The sequence below is a fragment of the Ranitomeya variabilis genome, chromosome 5 (genome assembly GCF_051348905.1).
Source record: "Ranitomeya variabilis isolate aRanVar5 chromosome 5, aRanVar5.hap1, whole genome shotgun sequence".
Classification (NCBI taxonomy): Eukaryota; Metazoa; Chordata; class Amphibia; order Anura; family Dendrobatidae; genus Ranitomeya; species Ranitomeya variabilis.
Window position 1 is genome coordinate 513,188,949 of NC_135236.1, and position 19,025 is coordinate 513,207,973.

Consider the following 19,025-nt stretch of genomic DNA (forward strand, 5'->3'; position numbering starts at 1 on the left):
TTTGAATAATTAAGATCATTCTCCGAGGTTGTTAAAAAAGAGAAAATGATTTTCACTTATAACATCCTTTTACTGAAGCTGTATTTGAAAAATAACAAAAAGGGTTGTTTTTTTTTACAAATACTATTTCCTAGCCTGGAGGTTACATATGCTTATAATAACTTATCAGCTCTGGGAAAGTGCGTGCTGTCTAGATGGACTTTTATTTTTTGTTCTGGGTCACTGTAAGTACTGTCGCAGGAAAATATATGCTAAATAATGTACAATGTCACTGTACTTTAAATTAGTCCTTGAGAATCTGAGATATAGTACATAAGGTGCGTATTTGCAGTTACATTTCTGAGAACTGATTATGTTTTTTACGTAAAGTAATAGTCGGTGCACTTGGGTCACTACTAGAGATGAGCAAATAAATTAGAGTGAAATTGCATTCTACTCAAATTTCAGAAAAATCCACATGCTCCAAAATACAGATATGTTGTAATTTCATTCAACAGAATGGTAGACACTGGTCTCTATTTTTATGAACCATAAAAGACCATCAAATTGTTTTTTTTTTAAATCCTTACCCACCTGACCTATCCGGCCCCTAAGTGCCATCCATCTGGTCCTTGACTCATCTTCAGATCGCTGCTAACACTAAAATCCACATGCCTCCACACTGGGCCGGCACTTATGGCTTCGATGAGGCCCAGAAGAATTCTGGTAAAGTGCACGGACAGTAACGGCATCATGTCTGCCGTATGGGGGAGACTGTAGGTGCTCCCTTGTCACCACCTCGCCACTGATTGTATGTTTAGATACTTAGGTGACATATGGGGGCAGTAGGTGGTCCCTGATCTCCATCTCTCACTGACTGTACAGTTTAGATAGTAGGGTGCCCTATATAACAGTAGGTAGTCCCTCGCTGATTATAAGAGTAGGCTCACATGAGCATATAAAAAATCATTCAGAGTTGTACCCAGAAAATTGGGACAATTTTTTTCTTACTTGTCATCCCTGTACAATCCGATTATTACAGCAGCAGATAGTAATCGTTTACAGGACCATTTATGATACAGAATTGCAATGTATCTATAAAAATCAGATGCTATACTGTGTCTCTGTATGACATCCGATTTTTTACATGCGCTCATAGACTTGAATGGGAGAGTCTTATATGATTTACGGAATAAAGTAGGGCATGCTGCAATTTTTTTCACATGCAGATTCGATCAGTGAAAAAAATTGCTCATTTACGCTGCCCCATTGAATAACATTGGTCTGAGCGCAGTCCATTTTTTTCACAGACAGAAAATACCGTTGTGTGAACAAGCCCTATTGGTTTGTTTTCACGAACCTACTGGCGGCACTAAAAACCCTTTGTTCAATTGATTGGCAGTTGTTTAAAAGCCTGTTGAACAAATTGTAATATATCGTTCAGTACATATAGGCTGCTATTGATCTCGGCAGCACATATCCTGTTTAAACAGGATGAAGAGCTGCTGACAGAGAGAGAGATGATTTTTAAGACTACTTAAAAATCATTTCACCTGATGAATGAGAGTTTTGCTTTTTCAGTGGGTGATCAGCGGCCTGTTTACACTGTATAAAATGAGCTTTCCTTGAGCGCTCGTTCACGATAACCCTGCAATCTAAATGGACCATTAATTTCAGATAGCAAAGTGCTATATGATATCAGTAGGTGTTTCCTGGTTACTACAACTCACTGTACGTCTCAGATACTGAGGTGCCATCTGATAAACGCACTGGTTAAGGGTACTGTCACACTCTGCAACTTTCCAACGATCACGACCAGCGATACGACCTGGCCGTGATCGTTGGAAAGTCGTTGTGTGGTCGCTGGAGAGCTGTCACACAGACCGCTCTCCAGCGACCAACGATGCCGAGGTCCCGGGTAACCAGGGTAAACATCGGGTTACTAAGCGCAGGGCCGCGCTTAGTAACCGGATGTTTACTGTGGTTACCAGCGTAAAAGTAAAAAAAACCAAACCGTACATACTCACATTCCGGTGTCCTTCAGGTCCCTTGCCGTCTGCTTCCCGCTCTGACTGAGTGCCGCCGTAAAGTGAAAGCAGATCACAGCGGTGACGTCACCGCTGTGATCTGCTCTTACTTTCCGGCCGGCAGTCAGTCAGAGCGGGAAGCAGACGGCAAGGGACCTGAAGGACACCGGAATGTGAGTATGTACGGTTTGGTTTTTTTTACTTTTACGCTGGTAACCACGGTAAACATCGGGTTACTAAGCGCGGCCCTGCGCTTAGTAACCCGATGTTTACCCTGGTTACAAGCGAACACATCGCTGGATCGCTGTCACACACAACGATCCAGCGATGACAGCGGGAGATCCAGCGACGAAATAAAGTTTCAAACGATCTGCTACGACGTACGATTCTCAGCGGGGTCCCTGATCGCAGTAGCGTGTCAGACACAGCGATATCGTATGGATATCGCTGGAACGTCACTGATCGTACCGTCGTAGCGACCAAAGTGCCACTGTGTGACAGTACCCTAACTCCTTTATTGTAAATATATCATACAGCTCTGGCAAAAATTAAGAGACCATTGCAAAATTTTCAGTTTGTCTGATTTTTCTCTTTATAGGTATATTTTTGAGTAAAATGTAAATTGTTCTTTTATTCTATAAACTTCTGACAACGTCTCCAAATTTCCAAGCAATAAATGTAGTATTTTTTTCTGACAAAGAAAAATGGTCAAAAAAAACCAAAACAGTGCTTTCAGACCTCAAATAATGCAAAGATGCAAAGAAAACAAGTTCATAATCATTTAGAAACAACAATACTAATGTTTTAACTCAGGAAGAGTTCAGAAATCAATATTTTGTGGAATAACCATGATTTTTAATCACAGCTTTCATGCGTCTTGGCATGCTTTCCACCAGTCTTTCACACTGCTTCTCGCACAAAAATGTAAGCAGTTCTTCTTTGTTTGATGGCTTGTGACTATCCACCATCCTCTTGATTACATTCCAGAGGTTTTCAGTGGGGTTCAGGTCTGGAGATTGGGCTGCCCATGACAGAGTTTTGATGTGGTGGTCTCTTAATTTTTGCCAGAGCTGTATATTGCATTTTCATATATTAAAACTAATTAGAAAACTGAGGCATATATCGCAGAATAGGCTAGGAGACATTTCTCTTTAAGATGTTGTCTTGGTAATACATTTTTTTATTTCTGATAGAAAGGCAAAATGCAATAATTTTTTCGGAGTCACATAAAAAAATTGCTCCTGTGTGCAGGTATCGCTGTTACATACCAGTAATGGCACTCCATTTTGCTTTTACGTTCTAGTTAGATATGTCTTGTGTGCTAGTTTTTATTGAACATCCTTCAAGTAATCTGGAATCACTTTACACTTTTTGGGCTATAAAACGCACCGGACCATAAGACGCACGTAGGTTTTACAGGAGGAAAAAAAATTGAAGCAAAAAATGTAGTCCTGATGCACTGTAATGGGAGGATCTGCTGCTGACACTGTTATAGGGGTAATGTCCCCCAATTCTGTACTAATATCCCCCATCCTGGTATATGTATGTCCCCATCCTGGTATATATGATCCCAATCCTGGTATATATGTCCCCACTCAAGTCTATATGGCCCCTAATTAAGGTATACATGGCCCCCAGCTCCTTCCTGGTATCTATGGCCACCATTCCCATCCTGGTATACATGGCCACCATCCCCATTCTGGTGTCCATGGCCACCATCCCCATCCTGGTATACATGGCTCCATCCCCATCAATGGGAGTGGAGAGTAGTGAATATTCATTCTCTTTAATAGCAGGCATACGTGATTGCCCAGCCGCTGATGAAAGCCATTAAACAGAATGAATATTCACTTCTCCCCACACCCATTGTCCCTCAAACCTCTTGGTGCCTGTTTCAGTGCAAAGAGGTGAGAGGGACTATGGGCATGGGGAGCAGTGAATAATAATTAATTTTCTTTAGCAGCAGGCACAGTGTTAGCTGCAGCAGCCGGCTCCTGCCTCCTGTGACCCGCTGCTCTGCTACTGCTACTCCCCATCCACAGCCATACAATAAGATAGGGTACATCCATGAATCTTGGCTTGCAGACCCAGGCCAAGAGTGTGGAGAACTTACATTCCAGGAGAGGAGTTACCTCTTTTTTTTACTGTATCTTTATTTATTGAACATATAAAGAGAAAAACAGTATATAATCATAAGGCACTAACAATGCTGAGATATATACAGAGAAACAAACAATTACGAAGGAAGAGGAGTTAACTCTTAACATCCAAGTTAGGCTACTTTCACACATCAGGTTTTTGGCGTCAGGCACAATCCGGCCAATTTTGAAAAAAACAGATCCTTTTTTTTCTGCCTGATCCATTTTTTCTCATAGAGTTGTATTAGCGCTGGACAGCGCCTGATGGCCACACGTTTCATCTGTTTTTTGCTGGATCCGTGCAAAATTATTTTTCTAGCGGACGGAGAAAACCTACAGAGGGCTGAATGTAATATAGCTGATCTTGCCTTGAGTTCTACTAATAATACAGTCCTACTATTCATCAGAACTAGCACTCAAGAAAACTCAAGAAACTGGAAGCTTGAAGCCTGAATTGCTCTGAATTGCTCAAGAGACAACTTGAGAATACCCATTTCAATATTTTCAATATACTCAGTATATGGCCAAAATTATTTTGTTTTAATAATCCCATATACTGTACATACTTGTCTCTGACTGTTGTGCTTATTTTGTATAGTGTACTACATTAGTAATATAGGGTCAGCAGGTTGCCATTCAACTTGACCACTCTGGGACCTAACATGCAAACTAAAAAGACAGCAAAATAAAAAATGGCAGTGCAAAGGTACACTGACATAATATGATAATTGCTGCAATCGTTTCACAAGTATCTTGTAATGCAAATAAGATGTTCAATGTGTAAAAAGGAAGATAAACAGCTGAAGTTACAAATATTAATGGTGAGAAAAAATAGCTTCAATTTTCACCTCTGTGCTTTCTCATTGATGTGTTAAGGTTAGTGTATTCATTTGTAGATCCCTAAGAAAAGCTCTGGACTATACAAAGCAAAGTCTAAGGATTTCTATTGACCTGGGACAACATGAGAAATCTGCTGAGAGGTGGATTCAAGCTGGAAAAGTATATTATCTGCTGCAAGAATATGAACTTGTAGAGATTTACCTGCATGTAAGTAATAACATAAATGGAATTCAAAATGTAAATGTATATAGATTATAAAATACGCTAAGGTTCAGTTCATAAAGGTGTTGTTGCCAGTCTATCTGGAATTCTGGCATTTTTGATCGCAAGCGGTCTGCAAACTATTTGTTGAATTTGAAATACTGAGACCCTTATGGAATTTTAAAATCCCTCTTTAAAACACCCCTTCATAAAGATCCACCAAGACTTTCAGAATTGTGTCTGATAACAGAACTAGCATAGTCATCATGGGGCTATTACACAGTACACAGCAGGGGCACATTTATAGGATTATCTCAACACAGGAACATTTTTTTAACACATCCAATTTTGCAATTTATTTTTATTCCAAGATCTATTAATTCAAATGTAATTTGTTGGTGGAAAATACCCTTTAACCCCTTTCTGACCTCGGACGGGAAACGGGAAAGTACGTCCAAGGTCAGAACCCCCGCTTTGATGCGAGCTCCGGCGCTGAGCCCGCATCAAAGCCGGGACATGTCAGCAGTTTTGTACAGCTGACATGTGCCCGCAATAGCAGTGGGTGGAATCGCGATCCACCCGCCGCTATTAACTAGTTAAATGCCAGTCAAACGCTGACAGTGGCATTTAACTAGCGCTTCTGGCCATCGGGCCAGAAAAGCGCGCATCACTAACCCCGTCACATGATCGGAGGTTAGCGATGCATTGGCATGACAAGCAGAGGTCTATTGAAGACCTCTATGGTTGTTGATGCCGGATTGCTTTCAGCGCCACCTTTTGGTCGGCGCTCATAGCAATGCATCAATTCTACTACATAGGAGCGATCTGAGCATCGCTCCTAAGTAGCAAAGCCAATCAGGCTATTCCAGCTTCTAGCTTCCCATGGAGACTATTGAAGCATGGCAAAAGTTAAAAAAAAGTTTTAAAATATGAAAAAAAAACTATAAAAGTTAAAATCACCCCCCTTTTGCCCCATTCAAAATACAACAATAAAAAAATCAAATATACACATAATTGGTATCACCGTGTTCAGAATTGCCTGATCTATTAATAAAAAAAGGATTAACCTGATCGCTAAATGGCGTAGTGAGAAAAAAAATTCAAAAAGCCAGAATTACGTTTTGTGGTCGTAGTGACATTGCATTAAAATGCAATAACAGGTGATCAAAAGAACGTATCTGCACCAAAATGGCATAATTAAAAACGTCAGCTTGGCCCGTAAAATATAAGCCCTCACCCAACCCCAGATCACGAAAAATGGAGACACTACGGGTATTGGAAAATTGAGCATTTTTTTTTAGCAAAGTTTGGAATTTTTTTTACCACTTAGGTAAAAAAGAACCTAGACATGTTTGTTGTCTATGAACTTGTAATGACGTGGAGAATGATAATGGCAGGTCAGTTTTAGCATTAAGTGAACCTAGCAAAAAAGCTAATCAAAAAAACAAGTGTGGGATTGCACTTTTTTGCAATTTCACCGCACTTGGAATTTTGTTCCTGTTTTCTAGCACATGGCATGCTAAAACCAATGATGTAGTTCGAAAGTACAACTCATCCCACAAAAAATAAGCCCTCACATGGCCATATTGACAGAAAAATAAAAAAGTTATGGCTCTGGGAAGGAGGGGGGCAAAAAACTAAAACGCAAAACTGAAAAAAGCTCCGGGGTCACGAAGGGGTTAAGTTATTTCAAAAAGACAGTTTAATGAGTGATGGCTTTAAAATGAATGTCTTACAGGCTGGCATCCAAGCTTCCATGAAAGCAGAGCACTTTTCTGCTACATTGAACCTGTATGAAGCTGCCGGAGATGTGTTCTTCCACGGGCTACAGACAAGAGAAAAGGCTCTTCCTTTTTACAAGGTAATGATTGCTCATAATTTATATTATAAATAATTAACCCACTTACAATTCTGTATATTATTTATTTCACTAATCTTTCTGCATCCTGAAAGTTTTTTATTACTTTCCTCTAAATATTGTAATCTATATTAAAAATGTGGTCTAACAGAAGAAATCATTCATATCATATAGAGGATAAACTTCCTAAATTTTAAATCTCTGTGGTCAGTTCAGAACCTTAGTCAATAAAATCGGATGGAAAAATAACTACATCAACTAAAGATACCTTAATATCAAATATTATCCAATCATTGAAACTGGAGTTTACGCGTTGGCCCTGATTAATCAAAGCTTTTATAGTAGAAAAGTGGTGTAAAAAGCTTGGAAAAGTCACAAAATTGCAGAAAATGGTGTCTTGTTTTCTGTTTTCACAACAGTTTCTCGTTGCTCTGCCTAAATTGGTTGGAACCGGGGTGCGATGCCAGATCTTGTCATCAAAAACGCCGGTTTTGATGAATCATTTGTTTTCACAGGTTGAACGTTCCTTGTTAAATCCCTGTCCACATTATGTTCAAGTAATCCCATACATCAGACTTAATAACCAGTAATTTGATGCTGGTTTTTGTGTTATTTTACTGTTTATATGCTCATATTTTGTACTTATATTACTAATATAATGTTCTCTTATCCTGATGACCTTATCCCCCATCAAATGTTTAATTAGTACCAGAGGATTGCTCTACGTGATATTGTGTTCTTTACTACTTCGATCAGAGAAGAGGACAGTAGCTCTTGAGCACAAACTGGTGATTTGCCAAGCATAATACACATAGACTAAAAGTGAAAATTAATGAGCAAGCTTGAATTCACGTCAGTATGGCATATGAATGTTTTGCTTAATATAATAGATTGATCTGTAATATGCAATAAAAGAATTGGATCTTTTTGTTTAATTTCATCAAGTAGTTTACATTACAAGCGTATTCAGAATTTGTATCATCATTTTCAGGATGGCGCCCTGCCTCTAGCAAAGAAACTGGAAGACACCCGATCACAACTCAGAATTTTTCACAAGCTCACCCAGCTGCTAATACATCAGAAAGATTATAAATCTTCACTGGAATTTGCTACAATGGCTGTCAGGCTCAGCACACTTGTTGGTAGGTATTCGAACATCTACTGGTAATAACTTAAAGGGTTTTTTTTGTGAAAACAAGTTATCAGCTACCTGCAGGATTGGTCTTAAGATACTGAATGGTGAGAGTCCAACCTCTGAGACCAAACCGGAATTGCTCAATCGTATCTGTAAGGCTACTTTCACACATCAGGTTTTTTGCATCAGGCACAATCCGGCAAATGTTGGAAAAAATGGATCCAGCTCAGATTGTGAAAAACTGATGCGACGGATCCGTTTTTTCGACAGATCCAACTAGCATATCCAGATAATTGGATATAAAAAAAATTGGAGCATGCTCAGTTTAAAAAACTGGAATCCGGTGCCGGAATCCTTCATTTTCTGAATCCAGCACCTTCTGGCTCCCATAGGCTTCCATTCTAGCAAACAGCCGGGAGTGCCGGATCCGGCGCTTCAGGCTTTTTCGCCGGAGACAAAAAACGTTGCTATGGACGTTTTTTCCAGAAACTGGAAATGGCAGATTTGCCGTATCCGTCAAAAACCGGACGAAACGCAATGTCATCTGGCGCAATCTGGCACTAATACAAGTCTATGGGAAAAAAACGGATCCGGCGGCAACATTCGCCGGATCCGTTTTTTTGAAATTTAGCTGGATTGAGCCTGACAGCGAAAACCTGATGTGTGAAAGTAGCCTAAGAATTAACTGATATTTTAAATCCAGTATCCAAATGCAAAAAAATCCCATTTTAACCAATCCAAAATAAAACATAACTTTTAATTGTTAAATTGCAAATGCATTTGAATCATTACCCTGATGAAAAATGTTGGGAGACGCTTTATTGTTCCTCTGGTCAATAGACATTAGAAAATAGGATACAATTCTTGATGGTTAAATAATGGATGGCAATCTTTTTGCTTTAGGCTTGTTTTACAATTTGAGGCTATTGTAGCTGCACACCTCACTTATGTAGCTACGAATAGGTAGATCTATCCATATGTATATTACAATTGAATGACTCAGCTAGCATAGCAATTGACCTCGGGGTACATTTAAAAATAGGTAGAAGCAATAAAAAACAGAGTTAATATTCATAGGCACTTTAACATATGACCTGCACTAATTACTCACATTTTTAATTTAACAATAAAAAGTTATGTATCATTTTGGATTGGATAAAATTTGATTTTTTGACATGTGGATATTCGGTTTAAAACAATCTCTGGGACCAAAACTAATAAGCAGAATGGGGAACTTTATTCCTGTTGAAAGAAAATACCAGTGTACACACTCGACTGATGTGCCATTCATTGTCTATGAGGCTACCAAGGGCTACAGTCGACATTTTTAGGTAACCCAATAGAGAATGAATGGAGCAGCGGTCCGGTATGTGCACTTGTGCTACATTTAATTGGGGATAAAAGTGCTGTTCAAATGGTAAACCTTCAACAAGCCAAAGTAATTTGGCCTTCTTTTAATTAATGACCCAAGTAAATACTATAAAAAGGTGTCAGTTGTTGATTATGGTTTACTTATATGTTTTGAATATTTAATTTTCAGAAACAGATGAATAGCTTTATGCTATTTACATTGCAAAGAAGTAGCCCTTGGGTTCAGTTGGGCATCGAAATGTGGGTAAAGACAGGTCTTTATGCATTAATTATAGCTGTTATCCAGATATTGACAAGGATGATTAAATGAGAAATTCATTTTTACGCATTGTTAAATATTAAGAATGATCTCAACTTGATAGACAGCGACTTAAAGGGTTTCTCATTAGAGACACTTGTCACTTATACACAAGATATATGATAAATGTCTGATTGCTGAAGATTCTATCACTGGGACCACCTCTGAATACTAGAACTTGGGTCCCAAGCCACGGCTCCTCTTTGCTGTGACTGGGATGGAATTAAGTGGCATGGTCATGCACAAGCACTGATGCTTTATTTATTGTCTATGAGACTGACAAAAAGTGTCAAAGTTCAACCTTAGAACTTACTGGATCTGCCACTAACTGTCACATTTGTGGATCTTGGACCCACTGCACCATGGACCAGGGAGAGCCTGGAGGAGAGTAATTACCTCCTGAGTTTTTACTTGAGCCCTTGATGTTGGGGTTAGACTTAGGCCTAGCTAGGTGCCAGGTGCTACTCGAGGACAGATCCCAATTGTTGTGAATTCCGTTCTCGGGCTCCCTTCTGTGGTCATGAGTGGTACTGTGTGAGTTCTGTTCTTGGGCTCCCTCTGGTGGCCTTTAGCGCTTACTGCGGGTCTGTAGCTGGAATCCAGCTGCCTCGTTTGGCCTCTATTTAACTCCACCTGGACCTTCACTTTTTGCCTGCTGTCGTTGTATTCAGTACTGGTTCTGATCTCTCTGGACTTTCCTTGTGACCTGTCTCCTTCTGGAGAAGCTAAGTCTTGCTAGTTCATGTTTGCTCATTATTTCCTTGAAAATGTTTCTCAGTATATGATGAGTTCTGTCCAGCTTGCTTATATGTAATGTTCTCGCTTGCTGGAAGTTCTGGGGTGCAGAGTTGCGCCCCTCACATCGTGAGTCGGTGTGGGGGTTCTTGTAATCTCTGCGTGGATTATTTTTGATAGCATTTTATACTGACCGCACAGATTCCTTGCTATCTTCTGACTATTTAGTGTCAGCGGGCCTCATTTGCTTAAAACCTGTTTTCATTTCTACGTTTGTGTTTTCCCCTTAACTCACCGTTATTATTTGTGGGGGGCTGTCTAAACTTTGGGGTGATTTCTCTGAGGCAAGTGAGGCTTTGCTTTCTCTCTAGGGGTAGCTAGTTTCTCAGGCTGTGACGAGGCGTCTAGGATTTTAGGTAACGCTCCACGGCTGCCTATAGTGTGTATTGATAGGATCAGGGTTGCGGTCAGTATAGCTCCCACATCCCCAGAGCTTGTCCTAAGGCTTTCTGTTACTTAGCAGGTCAGTTTGCGATCCTTGCCACCAGGATCATAACACCCAATACTGCGGCATCTGACCCCTCGGGTCAGGACAGTAGAACGAACTAGGAGTAAAAGCACAGGACCAGATACAGAGGATACAGATGTAGCCTTTCGACCAGATGGGACAGATACTGGAACCAGTTCGGGCAGTGTGGGATTCAGGCTCAGGTACCGCTGGAGCGCTTTCAGGGTTTAGGTACCTCCGGAGATGTTTCGGGTTCAGGTACCGCTGGAATGGTTTTGGATTCAGGTACTCTACAGACAGGATGGGAATGTGAAAGTAGAACTGGTACTAGTACAAGATAACCTGGACTGGTACTGAGACCTGATCACTAACTATCAGCTTGTAGGCTGAATAACTACAATTGTTGCTCAGGCACCTCTCAAAGGTGGAGGTGCTGTAAGTGCATTTATCAGCTATTGGCTGGGGACACATTAGGAATGTGCACATTGTCTCTTTAAGAGACATGGACCGCATGCGCCCTAAGCATGCTGCCAGGAGACCTGGTGCACAGAAGTTGGAGCAGCAGATGCAGCAGGGCAGACTGGGCAGTAAGTCAGCATGCAGGGATGCCAGCGTTACACTAACATCTGGTTGCTAGACGCCACTGGATGCTTCAGAGTCCTTGAAGAATCCATACCATGATGGAGCTGTAATTGCTGTTAATGATTATGACTAAGCATGGGTTACCTGTGTAAGAGACCCAGAAACATGAAAATGACTAATTAAATGAGTTAACATGAATATAATAACCTTTTTTTCAGTAGACATTTGAAATCTATTGAAATGCATATAATAATAAACAGTTGTAAAACTCATAATCTGCTATTCTTCTTTAAATGTAAGATAAGGGGCAATCATTTACCCTCTATAGGGTACCTGATCACCCAAGCAGAACATGTAAACCTGAGTTGTAAATATATATTAGCATACGTTTGAGAACCTGGTCCTTTAGCCCTTTAGGTACGTTCTCACGGTCAGTAAACGCTGCGGGTTGGATGCTGCGTACATCCGCAGCGTCCATCCCACAGCGGCCAGATGTTACAGCATAGTGGATGGGATTTGAAGAAATCCAATCTCCACTATGCGTGCACGTGAAAACGGCAGAAGAGAAAAGCTTGCAGGTCTATCACAAATATAGCATCATTTCTGATTCTTCACGTGAGATTTAAGAATTCTACATTATTTTGTGTATTTTATTTGTTTCCAGAGATGTCCTTTTTAATAAACTATTTACACACATTATATAGAAATAGAAGACATGACCAACATCCTGATCGTTCTGGTATTTATAAAATGTAAGGTTAAGACTTTCGGTACCGTAATAACAATATCTACAAACAGTAACATTTCCTTTAAATTATTCCAGGTAAAACATGTCATGTATTGAATGATCTGACAAAGAATTATATATTTATTCTTATAGTAGCCCTTTTAACAATTAGGATATGGATATGGAACAGTGTGAGCAGCCATATATACTTAGAAAACATACACCTTTTAGTTTGTAAGAAATCTTCTTCTGAAATGAATGGACCTCTCTATTTAATAGTACATTTACTGATAATTCTGTAATTGACAAAGACAAAAAAAAATTCTCCCTCCTATTGCCTAATTGTTTTGTGTCTCAATCTAGGGGATCCAGTACATGAACTGATTGCATTTCATCGGCTGGCAGGAATCTACTATGCCCTGCAGATTTATGAGATTGCTGAGTACTGTTATCTTAAGGCGCTGTCTGTATGTTCTTCGCCAATACAACACGCGGCAGAGGCTGGATATTACGTGAAGGTGTATTGGCGGCTGGGGGATATTGCACTGCATAGACGAAAGGTAAGCGATCTTCTAATATTATATTTAAAGCATGATCAAACTGAAAGACAAACCAGAAAGAAAACAAAACAGGGCAGTCACTCCCTACCTTATTACAATTGGGGACCCTTATCGTTAACCATTTCATGAAATACAGATTGGTTTCCTCATTACATAAAGCCGTATCTTATTCTAAAACACTAGTATTTCACAGAAAAACATAGGTTTTAGAGCTGGACAGGTAGAGGAGTCAGTTGGGTGGATCCTCTGACTTCTCCCTGCCCTGCCTCATTACATTGAGAGATTGGTTTGTATGTACAAAGACAGACAGAGACATATCAATCAACATAGGAAGCAGAAGCATGTCCGAGTAAAAAAAAGTTGTCTGGAATATTGGAGAATTTTTAGATTTTTTATAGTGTCTAAGGTTTTAACTGCATGGAATGAGTGACAATTCCAATCCATGGGCCAGATCAGGGTTCTCTGGCAATCGACAGGAGCTGCTCAAATTTCCTGAGCGTTTAATTTACCGGCCTGGTGTGATGTCTTCTATGCAGCATGTGGCGCTCAGTTGACGATGCACCAGACCAGCAAACTATAAGCCAGGTATGGGATCCTAGAGGTTAACCCCTTAACAACCAGAGGTTGTACTTTTGAATGACACCATTGGTTTTACCATGTCATGTACTCGAAAACGGGAAAAAAAATCCAAGTGCGGTGAAATTGCAAAAAAAAGTGCAATTCCACATTTCATTTTTTTTAAATATCTTTACCACGTTCAGTAAATTCTAAAGCTGACCTGCCATTATGATTCTCCAGGTCATTACGAGTTAATAGACACCAAGCATATCTAGGTTCCTTTTTATTTAAATGGTGAAAAAAAATTCCAAAATTTGTTAGAAAAAAAAAATGGTGCCATTTTCCGATACCCATAGCGTCTCCATTTTTTGTGATCATTGTTTTATTTTGAATGGGACGAAAGGGGAGTGATTTGAACTTTTATATTTTTTTATTTTTAAATATCTTTAAAAACATTTTTTTTTACCTTTTGCATTTTTCAATAGTCTCCATGGGAGACTAGAAGCTGCAGTTGTCCGATCGGCTCTGCTACGTACAGGCAATGGTCAGATCGCCTGTATGTAGACGAATTACTCACATGCTATGAGTGCTGACCACCGGGCGGCGCTCATATCAATCCGGCTGTGACAACCATAGAGTTTAATCCAACAAATTAGGAGAAAATCTATACCCTAAATATTTATAAATAAGTTTCAAGTAGATAAATGTAAATATCCAAGAAAAAAGAAACTACTTGTAAAAATAAATTCCCAAATTATATTTTAAAATTCAATAAATCTTTCATTTAAACACCAAACAAAGACAATACACAAAGGAAAATTAAAAAAAACAAGAGGGGCAGGTCAATATATATATAATATCAGTACAACAAGTCTCAATAGTAAAATTTCAATTCCACAACACTGGTCAAAAGGAAAATGTAAGATTCAATGAATGAATAAATGGGGAAAAGGAAAGCACATAGCGCTATGTTGCTAGTAATTGTATAAATGGCATATGCACTCAAAAATTCCTCCGCAACCACAATTCCAAAAAGTGCATAGTGCATACTAACCAGTGTTCATGTTGGATATTGTAATCCTGCCGCCTCACACTCCAACGCGCGTTTCACACATTGCTTCGTCAGGGAGTGACGACCATAGAGGTCTGCAGGAGATCTCAAGTTGTCATGCCAACCCATTGGTGCCCTGCGATCGGAGGTCACAGATGGGCAGGATTTCTGGCGCTCTTGCCGGAAGCATAAGTTAAATGCCACTGTCATAGTTTGACAGCGGCATCTATCAGGTTAACAGCTGTGGGTGGATCGAGATTCCACCCGCGGCTGTTGCAGGCGCATGTCAACTGTTTAGATCAGCTGACATGTGCCAGGAAAGGTGCGGACTCCGGCACTGAGCCCACACCTTTCCGGGCACATGTCACCTGATCTATAAAGCTGACATGTGCCTGCAACAGCCGCGGGTGGAATCTCGATCAGGGGGAGTCCAACATAAGCATACATTTACACTCGATGTCAGAAAAGGGTTAAAGAATTTCACATGGTTCCTGTCCATTACCAGAGAGCACGTACCTGGATCTGGACAATGCACCAAAGTTGAAGCAAGTAAAAAGTTGTCGTTAAGTTTGTGGTAAGGTGAAATCAGTGTATAATAAGTAAATTGTTTGTATGTGATAACACTCATGTTTACTGTAGGCAGTAAAATGACATATTATTACCATTCAAGTAGCTCTGGCTTGTCAAGGTAAGGAGGCTTATTCACCATGCAATGCTCCTCTGGGAAATATAATATGCAAATTGCCTCTTCAGAGAGAAAGAGGACTTAACTCTATAGCGCCACCTATTGGAAGTAGCGATCCTACAAGTCACAATCAACCCTTTAACGAGTCTTGCAATATGACTTAGGATACTTGGCGCTATAGAGTTAAGTCCTCTTTCTCTCTGAAGAGGCAATTTGCATATCATATTTCCCAGAGGAGCATTGCATGGTGAATAAGCCTCCTTACCTTGACAAGCCAGCTGGTATGTCACTCTCCATAAGGAGAAACGTTACCCCTTAGACCTCAGTCCAGAGCCTCTCATCTAGCCAAATTTAATTCTCATGCTTCGCACTGACGAGGGCCAACAGCCTGAACCACTGTGTCTGCGAATTGAGATCCTGACTTGGCTTTTATCCTAAGTCATGTTGGACGACTCGTTAAAGGGTTGATTGTGACTTGTAGGATTGCTCCTTCCAACAGGTGGCGCTATAGAGTTTAAGTCCTCTTTCACTCTGAAGAGGCAATTTGCATACCATTCAAGTATAGATTTGTGTGCTGACATCTAGTGGCCAATAAGGAAAATTACGATTGTCACAAAAAAAGAGTGCTAAAACTTTTTTCCTGATTTTTCAGATTTAGCAAGCACTTGAATTCCCTGCTGATCAGTGTGGATCAGGGTCCAGAGACCCTTGTGAATCACATAATAAACCCCTGAGAATTGCGCAGCTCAGCATACAAGAGAGCATGCAGAGTAGAGTACGGAATAAATAGAATTCATAAGCATCATAGCCTTTGCTTTCTGTTGAGTTTGTACTCTGGTCTGTGTATACTCTTGTCTGATGAGTGACTCACTTACTGGGGTCTATTGCATGATTGGTGGTGGTCCCAGGACCCGGACCCTTTCAATATATAGACAATTCAGGCACCTTCTATATATGAAAAATAAGACAGAAAGTTAATTTTTTATTGGTAAACCACTTGAAATAGAACAATAAAAATAACTACAAACTATTAACAAACTAAGAAAGCCTTTTAGAAACCGAAATGTAGAAATATGGCAGCTCCTTTAACCTGATCAGGATCTGTCTTCTGTTTACAACGGTTAGTTTAGCATTTTATGGAGGGATGATATTGAAATTCATCATTATTTGCTGTGGATGTGAAGGAAGTAACACGCTGAGACAATGTAATAACTTGGTAAACATTCCCATTCAATGTGAGTACATAAGCGCACGTGAACATGTCTGCGTGTACGGCGTGATGATGAGTGAAAGCTGATGATACTTCCTCTTGGATAAAGCTGTCCTGATGTCACCGTGTTACCTGTTTACAGGATGCGGAAGATGCCGTCACTTACCTCTCCTTGGCCCTTGCAGCTGCCATCGAAGTGGGCAATGAAGAATTTCAGCTGCTGTTAATGGGGAAACTTTCTGATGTGTATGGGAAGTTCCTTCGTGATGAAGAACAGGCGGATATTTTCATTAAACAAATCCTGCGACTTGGCAATAAGCAGACTTTTACATGAATCTGTGCCATATACTTGCTCCTAAAGGACGAAAAGCTGCACACAAATCCCCTCCATTGTACATAGCAGATGGGGTTACAAGAGACCAGGTGTTATAATGGTCGCTAGCGACATATTGGACGTGAGGTTGCTAAAGATTAGATCCAAGTCATCAGTTCTGGATGATCCAGGATTAGAGTTATTGCACAGGGTTCTTCATAACATCTCAGGTATAAAGGTGAGCATCTCCTTATCCTTCAGTGATTTATGCGGATTTATGTGGACGGTGCTTTCAATCCCTTTGAACTTTGATTTCCCAAATATGAATCATCCAATACTAAATTCACCGGAGAAAGACGCTGAACGATATTGAATCTCTTCTTAAAATACTGGAAACCTCTCCGCACCTTATAAATGCTGATATTAGACCAAAAAGCAATGATATAGGTAAATATCAGCAGCAATGGTCATTAGACATTGTCATGTAGTAAATGTGATCCCTCAATTCTAATAACTGGAAATAAAGCAATGAAATCAATTTGATAGAATATAAATTATTGTTATTCTCTAGTTATTTATGCAATTTTTAAGGGAGTTTTAACTTTCGGACAAACCATCTTAGTAGAAAGCCTGGGCTATGAATATATCTTCCATAGATGTATATAGATTTATATATAGGGATTATTTTCCTAAATATTTTAAAAGCCTTTTTACAGCCTTTATTTCACTGTTGTAGCCAGTAATGCCGATTGCCACTATTGCTTGCTTGAATGGGTCTGGCCGTGTCAAAGCTTTTCCATGACAAAATGTCACTTTAAACCATTGCATGGAATAAACTTCCCACCACAGCATACTCCCATTAGGATTCAACAAAATGGCTGCCTCTATGTCGTAAAAGGCCATCAAAATGTAAAAAAAAAATAAATAAAAATAAATCTTTATTCTCAACTTTTTGCTCATCTTTTCAGCCCTACATGTCTCCTATCCGGTTCATCTTTAGATCACCCCTGCTCTTACTGAAATCCATGGGCCTCTCACAATAACTTTGAATCTACTGGGAACAAGGAAATTAGAATTTTGCCTGATTCGCTCATCTCTACTTATAACCATCAATTTCGCAACCAATAATATTAATTGATAGTATTGGATATCGTATCCTGTATTCTTTATTTACTCTGGAAAAAAGTGCTAATATAAACGAATGCTCAAGTTGGATGAGGACACTTTTACATTAGAATGTTTTCTAATTTATTGCTTTAATGAAATGTCACTCATTTTTATGAGATATTATTCGGGAATGCCAGAAAAGGTTGGTGGAAGACAACTGCATTTCTGAGAAGCGGCCAATCACATTCCTGCTTGCATTATACTAGTTGCTGTATGTTTGCAATACCAGTTATGGTAACCATAACTGTAGATTACTATTCATTTCTTGGAAATTGATGTTCCATGACTTAGCACCTGCTTAAATAAAGAGAGAATGGAGCTGCTATATCAGCTGAGAATACACATTTAGATTGACTTAAAGGGAACCTATCACCCCGTTTTTTAAAGATTAGATAAAAATAGTGTGAAATAGGGGCAGAGCTGGGCTTTACATTAGTGCCTTTTTGGTGCCTTTATTCCCCCGTTAAGCTGCCGAAATACCTGTGTGAAGTGGCCGTTTTGTCCTGTCACTCAAGTTGGTCAGGTCAGATGGGCGTGGTTACAGCGCTTTTTTTCCCTCAGAATCCTGCTCATCATTACGTTGGTGGCGTAGTGGTGTGCGCATGTCCAAAGCGAAGATCCACTGCCCAGGAGATTCAAAACAGCGCGGGCTTCGCTATTCGCCGTTTACCGGTGAACGCGGCCATCTTTCCTGTGGCCGCGCGTGCGCAGATGGAGCGCTCTGCTGCCCGGGCTTCAGGAAAATGGCCGCGGGATTCCGCGCGTGCGCAGATGGAGATCGCGGCGGCCATTTTCCTGAAGCCCGGGCAGCAGAGCGCTCCATCTGCGCACGCGCGGCCACAGGAAAGATGGCCGCGCCCACCGGTAAACGGCGAATAGCAAAGCCCGCGCTGTTTTGAATCTCCTGGGCAGTGGATCTTCGCTTTGGACATGCGCACACCACTACGCCACCAACGTAATGATGAGCAGGTTTCTGAGGGAAAAAAAGCGCTGTAACCACGCCCATCCGACCTGACCAACTTGAGTGACAGGACAAAACGGCCACTTCACACAGGTATTTCGGCAGCTTAACGGGGGAATAA

General features: G+C 40.3%; 1 protein-coding gene across 9 annotated transcripts in view; it reads left to right on the forward strand.

The window, feature by feature from the left end:
- SH3TC2 (SH3 domain and tetratricopeptide repeats 2) overlaps window positions 1–18,293 on the forward strand; it is a 167,378-nt gene extending 149,085 nt beyond the window's left edge. For 6 of the 9 annotated variants that reach the window (XM_077265774.1, XM_077265778.1, XM_077265772.1 and 3 more), the window contains 5 exons: window positions 5,041–5,191; window positions 6,924–7,046; window positions 8,035–8,185; window positions 12,763–12,959; window positions 16,606–18,292. In XM_077265774.1, the coding sequence (XP_077121889.1) occupies window positions 5,041–5,191; window positions 6,924–7,046; window positions 8,035–8,185; window positions 12,763–12,959; window positions 16,606–16,797 (814 nt within the window). In that variant the 3' untranslated portion in view covers window positions 16,798–18,292. Of the gene's footprint in view, window positions 1–5,040; window positions 5,192–6,923; window positions 7,047–8,034; window positions 8,186–12,762; window positions 12,960–16,605 lie in introns of all 9 variants that reach the window. The other 3 variants (XM_077265771.1, XM_077265773.1, XM_077265780.1) reach the window with 2 other exon arrangements.
- The last annotated feature ends 732 nt before the right edge of the window (window positions 18,294–19,025 follow it).